At 42.9% G+C, this 13,874-nt stretch overlaps 1 protein-coding gene across 2 annotated transcripts in view; it reads left to right on the top strand.

Annotated features, from left to right (window-relative positions):
• Positions 1 to 12,200, top strand: part of LOC131688906 (uncharacterized) — a 57,011-nt gene extending 44,811 nt beyond the window's left edge. For both annotated transcript variants that reach the window (XM_058973537.1, XM_058973529.1), the window contains 2 exons: positions 10,877 to 11,038; positions 11,115 to 12,200. In XM_058973537.1, coding sequence (XP_058829520.1) covers positions 10,896 to 11,038; positions 11,115 to 11,883 — 912 coding nt within the window. In that variant the 5' untranslated portion in view covers positions 10,877 to 10,895 and the 3' untranslated portion in view covers positions 11,884 to 12,200. The remainder of the gene's footprint in view (positions 1 to 10,876; positions 11,039 to 11,114) is intronic.
• Positions 12,201 to 13,874: the final 1,674 nt, after the last annotated feature.

The raw sequence follows: 13,874 nt of genomic DNA, 5'->3' as shown, positions 1-13,874 counted from the left end.
AAAAAGATAACATTAAAATGTGATTAAGGTGCATAAACTTGTCAGCAGATACCCGTCAATATGACTGCAACAACGAAATCAAAGCTCGCTTTCGCCTGAAAAAAATATTTCAACATTTCCTATTCCCAAAAGCTCCAACCTTCTGCACCCTGCGGAAAAATCGATTCAGTACATAATCGCCAAAACTATTGCAAAAGTAATTTTGTTAGCACGTCGACGTCCTAGCTGCACCTAGATTCAACTTTCCGACTATCCGACCAGGATCGTGTAGTACGGCAACGGTATGTGGTGAAATTGGATTTCTATTTTTCCCCCAATCAGCTAGGATCGAATGGGTGTTTACTTGCTGCTATTGGGACCGGTGTTAGTGCAGTACAGTACCACCTAGAGCAAGTATAGTGGTTTGCCCAAACATTGCCTGAAATTTTCTCCGTAGAAACGTGGGAAGGGTGGCTACAAATTACACTCCACCAACAACGAATGGTTAGCGGGGGGGATTGGATGGGGCAGGAAGCTTTCTTACACTGGGATGGGAGGACGAAAAAGATGAGATTCCCGTAGGATAACGATTCGAATCGGAAGGAAGAGGAAGGAATACACGATGATAACGGGTAAGGTGTGTTTTGGATGGGAAATTCGATAGATATCCATATATTGCTTTTGCAGAGTAGCAGTTTGTGTAGTTCGGAACTTGCACCAGCTGAAAGATTGTAGGGAATGGAACCAAATCAGGGGTTTGTCGATAAAGTTTTTGTATGTTTGTGTTTGTATGTGTGATGCAAAAGATCTACTTCCTAGCAGCACCAGGTTAGGTATTATACAACGACCAAAACGATTCAGGCGACTCGAATGGTGCGAGTAATAAGGATGGCAGAAGAACGTATAAATTAAATAATTGTGTGCAAATAGTTATCTGTCAGCCTAGTTGTTCCTAGAGTTCGAACAATCTTAGGTAGGGTAAAGTGCCTATTTTCACCATACTAAGGAGGGTGCCTCACTGATTTATTAATTACTCGGTCTACAAACAATGGAATGCGTACTAATTGGCATCAACAGCTTTGCTTCGTTGTATAGAACCAAGATAATAACACACATGCGCTGAAAATAGTGAAATTCTCGTGTTTGAGCACAACGAAAACACGAATCGAGTGCCCCTATTGTTGCACTACCATTTGACTCAATGCGTTGAACAAAGATGGCAGACACTGCTCTAACCAACGGCTTCAAATGAGTAGGGTGATAATAGAACCACAGCAATAATAGGCTCATCACCCTAAATGGGAAAGAAGGATGTCTTTTGGGGCTATTAATATTAAATTATTAAGCCAGAGTGAATTCTTTATTACTTTATTAGTTTTTGTCATCATATTCTGATCGATGAAATACATTTCAAAGCTCTCCGCACACAATATCGTGTCGCGTATGGTAACAGGAAAGATTTTTCAAAGTTTTTAAATTCGATGCTTCAACTAGTTGACTAGTACTGAAGTGCGCAGTCTGGACCATTTGGGTTAATAGAGGAAAATATGAACGAGTTCTGTTTTCTTTTTGTATTTGTTTTCAATTTTCCTAGTATTACTGAACACAAGGTAAAATCGGTTGCTACTGATGTATCTAACAAGTAAGTCTGGTTTTAAACGGGTGCGAAACCGAAATAAATGTTCCCAAGGTTCCTGAATTCGGTTATATAATTAGGCTTACCGTGGTAACTGCAGTCACAAAAAAACCAAAACTGTCGCAAAGAAAAAAGAGGATCCAAACGAATGAAGTTACGTTTACTTTTGCTTCCAAGCGACCGAACATCCTGGAGGCAATACCAGACTAGATTCATGTTACTGATGCTTTTTGTGACAAACGAGTGTTGGGCAACCGTATATCACTATGAAAACCACATATGTGAGCATGTGTTGTGTGTGTGGACCGGCTTGCGTTTACACGGGATTCCATAGCTTGCTTGCGCATTTCGTTGTCATCGTTGCTCTTTCCGTCATAGCGCTAGTATGTAGCTTCCCGGAGGGACTAACTAATGGTAAATGTGGAAAATGATAGCAGGACAATTTATACATATGGTCGTGAAGGAAAGGTACCTACCCGCCGCGTCGGTGGGGTAGTTTGGAATGGAAAACGACCCCTCTGAAATTCCTGTTATGATCAGGGATGTTGGCATTGGACATACATCCCTGTCTCAGCTCCAGGAAAGGAGCAACAAAAGTACAATGTCTAAATTAGTATCAAGTCGTTTACAAAAAAACCCTCAGTCGGTATGGCATGAAAGTGAAACCAAATCACCAAATGGTAAATGTTCATTCATTTAAGGGAGTATGACCCATCGAGGTTAAAACCCCAATAAACAATACAATTTATTCAATTAGATTATACTATAATTCTCCACTGATTTTTTCAACAATAAAAACTAATTTTAAATTCATCAAGTTGGATCCTTGACGCTCCACCAAAGACATTTTTCTCTATTTTCATCATACTGGAGTCATCTGGAGTCAACTGTCAAAGAGAGAGGATAGTAAGAAATGATAGGTTTTCCTTATCGAATTCCATCAATCGAAGCTCATCATAACCGGAGCGAAGCGAAACCACCCAGCAGCAGAACCCGACATGTAATCGTCACACCACCAGTTTTTCCATCGATCGGTCCACCACCGTTTATCATGGCATGGAAAAAGAAACAAAAGGTTTGATTAGCGCACTATCCAAAAAACGATTCGTGGAATTTTATTACCAGATAAGGAGTATCATGCGAACGTGGAAGTGTAGTACCAATCAAGTTGACATTTGCTTAAAAGCGAAAACTTCTTATCCGTTTCAAAAGAGGCTTCTATTTCTTGTTAGGTTGATACGATAATCTGGTAACAAAGACCTGCTTGGATGAATTATAACGGATTTAGGAATACTACCTACTCATACCCATGGAAAAAGAAATGGCATGCTAAAATAATTCAACCCGGATCTGTCCAAGTCCATTATTGCGGGGTCGAACTTTCGCAGAGCAAAAAAAACAGTTGCCATTCGTGACGGCCATGAGTGAATAGGAAATTTGAACCGGATTATCACCGTAACCGATAAAATGTGTGGTGGCTAGAAAAAAGGACGACGAACCAGCGTACATCTTTGAAAGAAACAGAAAGCCATGGAATCAATTCATCTTGTCTGTCAGATCTTGTTTTATTACCGCTCGTCGTAGTATGGTTGCTTTTTTTTTTTTCTACTGTAGAGTGGGGTCTTTAGATAGCCCGCTTTAGTACATTCGATATGAGGATGATAGTGAACAAGGGTTGATGTTGAATTAGACTTATTTTTGGAACGGGTAAAATCAAATCCCATAGATTCTGGTCGTTAGATATGGCTCTTATTGTTCAACAGGCCCGTCAGTTTCTGTAATCATTCGCGTGAAGGGGAGATTTTATTTTATTGACCATCAATTTGCAAAGGAAGACTTGAAATGATGTCGAATTCAAAAACCAATAATTATCCGGTAGACAGCAGATTGTCCTTATTTTTTCACATAAATCGGTAGCCTTTTTGAACACGAGACTACTAATTTGTGACAGTTCATTACATGGGGAAGGTGGGAGTCAATTTTGGACAATTTTTGCGTTACCTAATTTATGAATGGTCTCAAAAGTGAGAGTGAGAACAGTCACGTAGTAGTGCTCTGATGCAAGTCGGTGCTACAAAGCAGTACAGGAGCCCTCTGAGAACGAGAAAAAAAGAGAGGAGCCTAATGATTTTATGAAAAGATAGATGAGGGACATATAGAGAGGAAATAGCGGCTTACCATGGCATCTCGATCCGGGACGTTTGGTGGTCTTCCTCGAGCCCGTGTGGGATCCATTAGTCGCGACCTGGCGGAACTGTACTCGGTACACGCCCAGACAATGTGCTCGATATCGTGATCGCCACAAGCGCAGAGCCCAATACGCCGGAGATGTGCATCCAGCGTGTAATGGTTTGCCACGAGTCGGGACATCACACGAACCAACATCCATCCCCTTGAACCAAGGTTTCGTCGATATCATAGGGACTATCAAATGTAGCCACCTTCCTAGTTCCTTTCGAGGGTTTTCTGATGAGTAATACTGAAAAATTCGTTGAAGTAAATTGGTCTTTCATAAATGTCACCTTCTAAAGCACCCTAAAGCTAAAGAGTCCACCTTTTCGTTGCCCGGAATAGAGCAATAAGAGGGAACCCTATCCAACGTAATTTGGAAAGCTTTGTCAGATGAAGCACTCAGTAGCTCCCGTACCCTAAAAAAACGAGGAGTGCTTTCCATGTTTCATCGAGCGAATAGCGTCAATGGAATTGAAGCTATCTGAAATGACGAAGTAACGGTCTATGGGTAATGTGTCAATGCCTTAAGGTATACTGAATAGCAGCTAGCTCTGCGGCGTAATCTGAAACAGGGTAACCGAGTTTTTAAAAAGCGGTGAACTTTTGATTGAAAATACCGAAGCCAGTGAACTTTTAATTGAAAATATCAAAGCCAGTGGACCCTTCGGGGTTTTATCCGTCAGTATGAAACATCTTAGAGTAGTCGACTTCTCGGAATTTTTTTTATAAAAAATGTTTGGAAGCACTTGTGGGGGTGTGTGGACCAGAATTTCACGAATCTCGTCTTTCGTGAATGTCTCGAAAAGAGTAGATTCAGAAGTATTCAAGAAACGGTACGTTTGGGATTGTAAGAAAAAGGATTAATATTTTGTGCCATGTAGTCAAAGTTCAGGGACATAAAACGGGTTTGAGAGTTGAGCTCGGTAAGCCTTTTGAGATTTTCAGTAACCACCGGGTTCAAGATATCGCATCGAATGAGCAATTGATATGAGAGCTCCCAAATCGATTTTTCAGCGAAAGAGCGCCCGAAATAACTTCGAGACTCATCGTATGAGTCGATTGCCTGCTCCTTAATCCGATAGGCAAACAACGATACTGAATTCTTCCGAGTTTGATGAAATGTATGTTCGCAGCGAAGCGAAATCAGAAGCATCCGTATTCCATTATCGACAGCATCGTGGTTTGATACTACCTATTTAGGTCTCCTGGGTGGGCACCCCACCGTGTTCCGGTTATTGTACAAGGAAAGTTGATCCTTTGTTGGCACTTCTGTTTCAGGTACCTAATGCGGCACCCCAAGAACCTTTCGAGTCGAACCCTAGATATTTTACTGTGAAGACCTGAGCGATAGTTTGACCCATTAATAGAATGACTTAATAGCCTAAGCAGACAAATTGTCCAAGGTATTCTGTAGTGGTTCTTGTAGATCGACAGCTTTGGGTCCCGTAACAGAAACCACGCCATCGTGTGCAAGTGGCATTAACGTACAGGAATTGTCAAGACATTAATCAATGTCGTTGACATAAAAATTGTACAAAACGGGGCTTAGACCTGAGCCCTGGCGAAGGCCCATGTAGCCAAATCGTGATGCCGATAAGTCACCATGCGAAAAATGCATGTACTTTTCCCACAACAAGTTTAGTAAAAGGTTGATTAAGAGTCGGTGAATGACAATACTGGTGCAGCTTCTCTAAAAGAATGTTAATAGAAACTGAATCAAAAGCCCCCTAACATCGAAGAACACGGATGCCATCTGTTCTTTGCTATCATAGGCCATTTGAATTCCGGTTCGTCCCTTTGCCTTTGCCGAATCGGAATTGTTTATCTGACAGAAAGCCATTTGTTTCGACCCAATTGTCGATACGGAACAGGATAATTTTCTCGAACAGCATCCGGATACAGGAGAGCATTGCAATCGGTCGATACGAGTTGTGTTCGGAGGCTGATTTTCCTAGTTTTAAAATGGCGATAACTCTCACTTGTCTCCAATCGTGTGGGACAATGTTACCCTCAAGAAACTTGTTATATAAGTCCAGCAAGCTTCTTTTGACATATTCTTCAACAAGTTCAATTTGATTCTGTCTGGCCCTGGAGTTTTATTGTTAATGATAAGTGAGCGAGTGAGAACTCAACCATCGAAAGCGGTGCTTCGTTCGCGTTATCGCGAGGGGGTGTAGCACGGTAGGTCTTCTGTGCCAGGCGGAATCCGGGCAAACCTTCTTGGCAAAATCGAATATACAACGATTTCGCATACACCGGACCGTGTCCCAAAGAGTGCTCATCGCTGTTTCGCGCGTTAATCCATCAACGAACCGGCGCCAGTAACCACGTTTCTTGGCTTTCGTCAAACTCCTCATTCGCGTTTCTAGCATCGCGTTTCTGTCGATAGCTAGCGGGTAGCCCGTCGTCGCGGTGGGCATTATACACGTTTGCTTTCTCTTCGTATGCGTCTGAACACAATTTTAACCGATTTTCCATACTCATTTCCATATAAACTTTGAAATTTTTGGAGGGTCCGTAGACACAACCGATCGGTACCAAAAATTGCACAATTACTAAGGGGGATAAAAGGAATCAATAGAGCCTGGTGGAGCTAAAAGTCAAAAATTGAACCAGTCTACTGAACACTATTTATCTCACCATGGGTTGGGGGAGTGTCTTTGGATGTTCTGGATGATTATTCTCGAACTGAAATCAACAGTTTTTGATGTTCCGGGAAGTGCTGGGAACTCGTTCTCGGAGCTTAATTCCCCGGAACCAGGATCTACTTGCTTCGGTTTGGTTGCAACACTTCCAAGAGATGTCACTTTCGGAGCCACGTCAAGCGACACCTTCTGGCCTTTACAAGAAAGTTTATGAAGGGAAATGTTCCTCCTCTTCCGAACTCTCTTCTCAGGCGAGGAAAATTTGCCACCGCGACTGCATCAACCAATTCATCCTGCGCTACCATCACCGGGACGCTCGTTATACAGTACTATGGAAGCCCTCGAGCACTCCGACGCAGTCGTGCTACCAGCAGTTTTGGCCCTGCGTTCGGAGGTCGTGAGGGGGTCTTCCAAACTCCCTTCTCAGGCGAGTATTTTGCTGTATATGATGATCCGCTTCCTGAAAACCTTTCGGTTTCTAGTTTTCCATCGAGTACATTACGTTCGGATAATATGCCGGGACACCTGTCTGGCGTTGACGGTTTGCGGTTGTACTATCAAAATGTCAGAGGACTAAGGACGTAAATTGAAGACGAGTAATTGCGGATCGTAGTAATTTTCGCCAAACTGATCTAGCTACATTGCTCCGCTCCCTACTGTCGATCGACTGGAGATGCTGCCGTTGACCTTTACAACCGATTACTACTTGACTATGTTGAAACATCCGTGCCTAAATACCAACCTCCTAGGAAGTCTTCATGGTCTAACGCCATGCTTCGGAATCTAAAACGTACTCGTGCCAAAGCGCTTCGTGCGTACACAAATCGACGATGTCCTTTTCTCAAGCGCTTCTTTGTAATAGCCAGTACTGAGTATCACAGTTACAATAAACTGCTGTACAAACGATATGTGAACCACATTCAATAAAAACTTACGAAGAAATCCGAAAGGCTTTTGGTCTTTCGTTAACACGAAAAGAAAAGAAACTGGCCTCCCATCTAAGATGGTTTACAATGACGAAATAACGACTACGAGCAAAAGCTCAGTTACTTCTCGAGTGTTTTCACGACTGATGCGCCATCTGTTATCGAGCTCCAAAATGCTGTTCGCGATGTTCCCGTTGATGCTGTGGACATGGATGTACTCACAACTTCAGAACAATCGGTTCTCTCTGTAATTCGGAAAACTAAATCGTCGTTTGCTCCAGGACTAAGTGCTATACCTTCTATTTATATTTTAGCGATCCGACTGGCACACCTTTTCAATAAGTCACTTCAGCAGCAAAAATTTCCTAATAAATGGAAGTGTTCGGTGATGTTTCCGGTGTACAAAAAAGGTGACAAATGCAATATCGAAAACTATCGTAGTATAACTTCATTGTGAGTTGAGTCTAAGGTTTTCGAATCACGCATCAACGAGGCGCTGTTCTCAGTTTCCAGACACTACATTAGCCCTTGTCAGAACTGTTTTTTCCCCGGTAGATCGGTTGAGACGAACCTGGTCTCTTTCACGTCCTTCTGCACAGAACAAGTGTCCAAACAACTGCAGGTGGACACGATCTACACAGATCTTAAGGCTGTGTTAGACACTGTTAATCATGAGATACTGTTAACGAAGCTTGATAAACTTGGCTGCACTGCCCGATTCTACCGTTGGCTGCGATCATACCTTGTTCACCGTGATGTCGTTGTCCAAATTGGTGGCAATGTATCTGAATCTTTTTTCAACTATTCTGGAGTTCCTAATGGTAGTACGCTTGGTCCGCTACTGTTTTCACTGTTCGTGAGCGATGTGGTTTTCATCTTAACGCGTTGACCATGTAAAAGATTTGAATGTCATTCTAGATGAAAGGCCCATCATTTCTCAGCGATCATTGACAAAGCAAATCGTCTACTAGGTTTCATGTTCAAAATAGCCAATGAATTCCGGGATCCTTTATGTTTCAAAGCGTTACATTGTTCACTGATGCGGTCACAGTTGGAATTCGAGAACGTTGTCTGGTGCCCGTAGCATGAAACTTGGAGCCAAAGAATTGAAGCCGTCCAGGGCAGATTCATACGATATGCGTTACGTCAATACGAAGACCGTAGGCACGCCTCGCAAGCCACCTTCGTATCTAAGCTTCTTCTGGCTGAATATGATGTTCCCGATCTCCTATCACAAATTAACCTGTACGCCCCAACCCGTGTCCTTCGTCCTCTAACACTGCTACAGCCGGAAATGCGCAACACTAACTACGCTGCCAACAACCCGATATTAGCAATGATCCGTCGCTTCAACGAGTATACACATACACACATAATAGTCCTACGTAAACCGTTCGCAGCAAGCAATATCGTTTGCCTGCTGTGTTATTTCGGTCACAACCGAGAACCGTTCTGTCAGGTCTTTCAAAATCTGTAAGATTCAGCGATTTTGTATTGGGCCGAAAGAAGATCACAAACGTACCGGTCGAGGGCTCTGTATATCGTTTGGGTCGGGGGGAGCCTTGGGAATCGATTCGACCTCCATTTGACCGTCCGGGGAAAAAACAGGAAATGGGTAGAAAAAGGTAGAGATAGATAGAGAGATTCATATTTGTTTCCCACGCTGCACCAATCCAGCTTATATGGCTGGCTATTGTTCAATCTTCACTGCGCGAACAAAAGGCTGAGGAATGTGACCTTATAAAATAAAACACAAAGCGAAACCGAAACATAGTGTATGATACCGCACCGATATTAAAAAAACACCCGAACTGTCTGAGAGTCACGGTACAAATGGACAACTTTGTTTTGCCTTACACCTGCGAACACGTAAAAACATTCGACAAACATTTTTCGTCAGTCCGATTCGTTTGATGTTGGATCGAATCAACGATTTGTCGGACGTTGTGGAGTAACATCAGAAGAAATAAACAAGAGATCATCAGCTGTGTGAACGATTACCACCCGGTCAAACCATTCAGAATTTGATTCGGAATCCTGAATGGAGTCAGTATGGATTCCAAATCAAATGCAACAACCGATTCTGAGTCGGAATCGGTTGTTGCATTTGATTTGGAATCCATAATGACTCCATTCAGAAATCCGAATCGGTTCCGGAATGAGTTTAACTGGGCACCACTGCACAACTAACAAACTCGATTCGCTAGTTGAACCGACTGGCAGATGTCAAAAAAAAAAGGTCAATAGGATTTTTAGTAGTGTAAATGCATCTGTACACATCTCTAACTGTTGTCAGTTTGATTATTGAAGTAAATTTGACATGAGATTTTGACTTTCATTTTCATACTAAAGTCCTCACCTAGCGAATCACGGTTGTACAAAGTGACTCTTGCAAAATACATTATCTGATAAGGCAATCTTATCGCCATTGTTTAAATATTTAAAAAATCATCCTTCAACAAGCTCTTCCGCTTTTAGAAATAGATAAAGGGCTGAGATAGTAACTTTTGCCAATAACCCGGCTCATAAGATTTAATAACCTGCAAACCCCTGAAGATTCCTACTGTACAGTACACCGAGAATCGGCTGCGAAGTTTATCGAAACAAAAGATCGAAACTACGCAACGAGATTGCTTGTTTTATGAGTCATAGCTAAAGCTACTATGTATATGTCATGGATGGCTGCACCTTGCCGGATGATTAATCTCATCATTCGAGACGAGTCTCGGTACGCCCAAACAAAGAGTATTATTCAAACGGACAGCGGAAAAGGATTCCATTCTTCAGAAGCCTTTTTTTGCTTTTCCCACTCGCGCTCTAGCTGCTGGAATGATTGTGTCAACTGGAATGAGAACGAAGCTGGGGATGGAATCATTAATCATAGGAATTCCCAGAAGCCCCAGCATTTATTATCATCCGTTATCATCGGCGGGTTACAACGGACGGCGAGGATGGCAATATGTATCGGATTACAATACACACATGGATGAATGGCGTCTGATTATGGTCAAAAGAGTCTTTGCCGCGCTTTTCTGTTGCTGACTTACATTTTTTTCTAGTGAAAACTAACTAATCGGTCGTCACTTGGAGTCACTTCGAATGCATTAATTTTACTTTCTTTTGGAAGTCATATAACGTGTCTTAGTAATGTCAGTATTGGTGGCTTAACCTTATCATCAAAACATACAAAAAATCTGTGTAACTTAGGGTTATTTTTTGCATATTGTAAAGCATAGAAGAACCACGGCTCAGTTAAGCTAATGCATTGAGCTGTGTCAAAAAAACTGGACGTTATATGGTAAAACATCCATTATAAGAAATACTTAGGAACAATTTACAATTTAAATGCTGTCTAATTTTATTTCCAACCTTCCCACATCCCTTCATTACTGCTAACATCTCGCCCTTCAAACATTTTCAAACCTCTATGCTAAACCTCCCCTGTATTTATCTCGCAGCCCCGACTTTCCCCACACCATGAACACCATGAACAACTGTCGAATCCTGGTCGACGTCGACTGTAGTCGCTACGAGGACGATGCCTTTTCCCTTCTGGACAAATCTGCCGAGGTCAACGTGGTCAAAGACCTTAAATCCTCCACGGTGGCCACATTTGATCAGTAAGTTTTTTTTCATCTCGGTGGTGCTGGGATCTTATTTAGTTAAGAGTTACACAACTGTTACCGACTTCCACAGGACAAGCTTCCCGCACCTGACCAGCTCGTCGCGAACTCAGCTCAAGCAGCAGCTGCTGCGCGAGCAGCTGAAAAGCTATGAGAAAAGTCCTTCGCCGCATGCAACGCCGTCGGTATTTTCCGTTCAACTCCCGCTGGAGAACATGGACATCGATCTACCGAAGAAGGTGCTGCAGGTTGAGACTCGCCTGGAGAATCCAACCCGTTATCACGTGATCCAGAAGCAGAAGACCCAGGTTCGCGAGTACGTCACGGCTGCCCTAAAACTAACCAAGCAGACGGTACTGCGAGAGGCTAGCCACTCTCGGCTAATGATTCTGACCAAGCTGTACGATTCGTTCATCAACACCAAACCGGGGAATAGCGCGACTCCGAATCGACCGACGACTCCGTCGGCTACGGTGGTTTCGTCCGCAACGGCCGATCAACAGCAGGAATGGCGTTTGGAGATGAAACTGGCGGCGCGTTTCGGAAATAAGATCTACCAGACGTTTATCGACGAGTTTGATTACATCCGGGATCTGCTGTGTCAGGTTCGGTTCGAGATTCCGAAGTGGGTCTTCGTGGTGACGGAGTTCGAGAGTGAGATTTCTTCCTACCAAAATGCGAAGATAGCCGCCGGAGTGGAGGAAATGCTGCTGAAGCAGACGCTGAGCAGCGAGAAGAATTCGAAGCATGAGAAGTTTATCGAACCGGAAGTGCGTGATCGGATCAAGAAGGATAACCACAACTGTAGTATGTATTTGGGGTTCGGGTGGGACACAGGTTGAGGAGAGGTTCCTCTGGTCTAAGTGTTGAAACCTGGTATAACGTACAGTGTATGGTTGAAAGTTAGCTCAATCCCGATTCGAAATTGCACATCGAAAGATTTCAAATCTGTTGCTTTTTATCGATAATATTTCTGTGATCAATGAGATTTTACGCTGGAAAGTTGTCTTCCCAGATTTTAGTTTTTCTTTGGCAGGTAGATTTGTTCCAGTCGCATGGAGACGGTGATCGACCAAGGGCTTCTTCCGGACGACGTAGCAGTATTATTACACTTTTTTCTTCTACAAAAAGACATTAAAATTATAACGTTCGTATGAAAGATTACGTTTGATTATTGATAGAGAAACGCCTGCTTTCAGAAGTATTATTATGCTTCAATTTCTACTCACTACGTTGGTTCCCAACTTTAAAAATAAACTCGTGGTCTTCAGTAGCCATGGTTCGAAATAGCTAGAATAACAAACTATTTGTTAGTGTAGTCTCTTTAGCCCCGTCATTATAGGGAACAAAAGCGTCGCCTGCTATGAACCGGTTCAAAAGATGCAAATTGCACTACCCATTACTTCTTAATCGCCGGCAATCATCTTATCGCATTGCTGTCATCAATAACAGGACCCAACCGCAAACGAAGCCTATATATATATCTAGTCGGAAAACTACCGATGATGGATGGTTCCTTCGCATCGAAGCCGAGAGGTGAGTTATTCATTGCGGCTGCCGGCTAGTGAATCGTGAAATAATTTTCCACCGACACCGGGGCTGCTCAAGGAAGATTCATGACATGAGCGCCTAGCCACCGATGCGGGTTTCCTGTCACGTCCGTCACGTCACAACATGGCCATGGCTATTATATCATCTCGCATTTGAAGAACCAAAATCAATGAAAGTGTACGGGTTGCATAGCGGCGTTTGGTACGGGGTTGGAAAGGATTGGAGGGGGGCATCATCACGTTTCACCTGCGGCACGATAAATCTATGTCACATTCAATTACGCCCACTCACGTTCACTCATTGTAAGGCGAGTCTGATCCTAGGCTTTTGTTTCTTGACGTTTAGGTGCATCCCGTCTGGGGGCGTGATTTCTGGGCGCTGTGGAGTTGGTTCGTGTCATTATTAGTAAAACTATTTTTTGAGGCTCAAGGAACCAGCTGACGAAATTTGCTTCGAGGGGTAAATTTACGTACCAATGTTTTTCCTTATTTCTGTAACATCTGACGTTTAAGATACGTACTAAAACTTTCTTTTTCACATTTCTTATAAAATATACTTATACTGGGTAGGGAAAGTCATGAAAATTAGAGCCATAGTACTCAAGTGAGAGCAAGGATGTGAAGTAAACAGATCGGAAAACTAGAAGTGGTAGGGTCATTAGAACACGCTGAATATCGTACGGGCTTAATCTTTGTCTTCTGCTAATGAGGGTCGAGCTTAGGCAGTATAACTACGAATCACCCGAGCTCACTAGCATGTGTCCTGGTATCGATAGACGTGTCCATCTTTACCGTGACAACCGACAAAAATTAAGCCTGGTTGAAGAAGAAACCCGATCAACTGGAAATGTTTGTGAAAAATCGGATCGATGAGATTGTTTCTACGGAAGATATATTCGAGTGGAGATATGTGCATACCACTGAAAATCCAGAAGATATAGTATCACGTGGCCAATCAGCTAAGAAATTGGCAACTAACGTATTATGGTGGAATTGTGCAGAGTATCAAAGAAGTGAATTTTGTGAAATGGAGATACCTGATCTTTTGCCCGATAATGCCATACCTGAGCTTCGTCGCTCTGCGATCGTCAGCGTGGCGGTTTAGTACGAATCTTTTCGTCCTATGTTCGAAAGAATCGCTTCCTTCCGGAAACTGATGCGTATTTTTGCCTTTGTTGTGCGATTTTGCCGAAACTGCAAAGAGAAATGCAATGACAAGCGTATCGTTTCGGATTACCCGACGACTTCAGAGCTGCGAGAGTCATTGAGGGTAATAGTGAAGA

This window comes from Topomyia yanbarensis, chromosome 1 (genome assembly GCF_030247195.1).
Source record: "Topomyia yanbarensis strain Yona2022 chromosome 1, ASM3024719v1, whole genome shotgun sequence".
NCBI classification, from domain to species: Eukaryota; Metazoa; Arthropoda; class Insecta; order Diptera; family Culicidae; genus Topomyia; species Topomyia yanbarensis.
The sequence above is the reverse complement of the archived record's forward strand: the minus strand, read 5'-3'. Positions and strand labels throughout refer to the sequence as shown.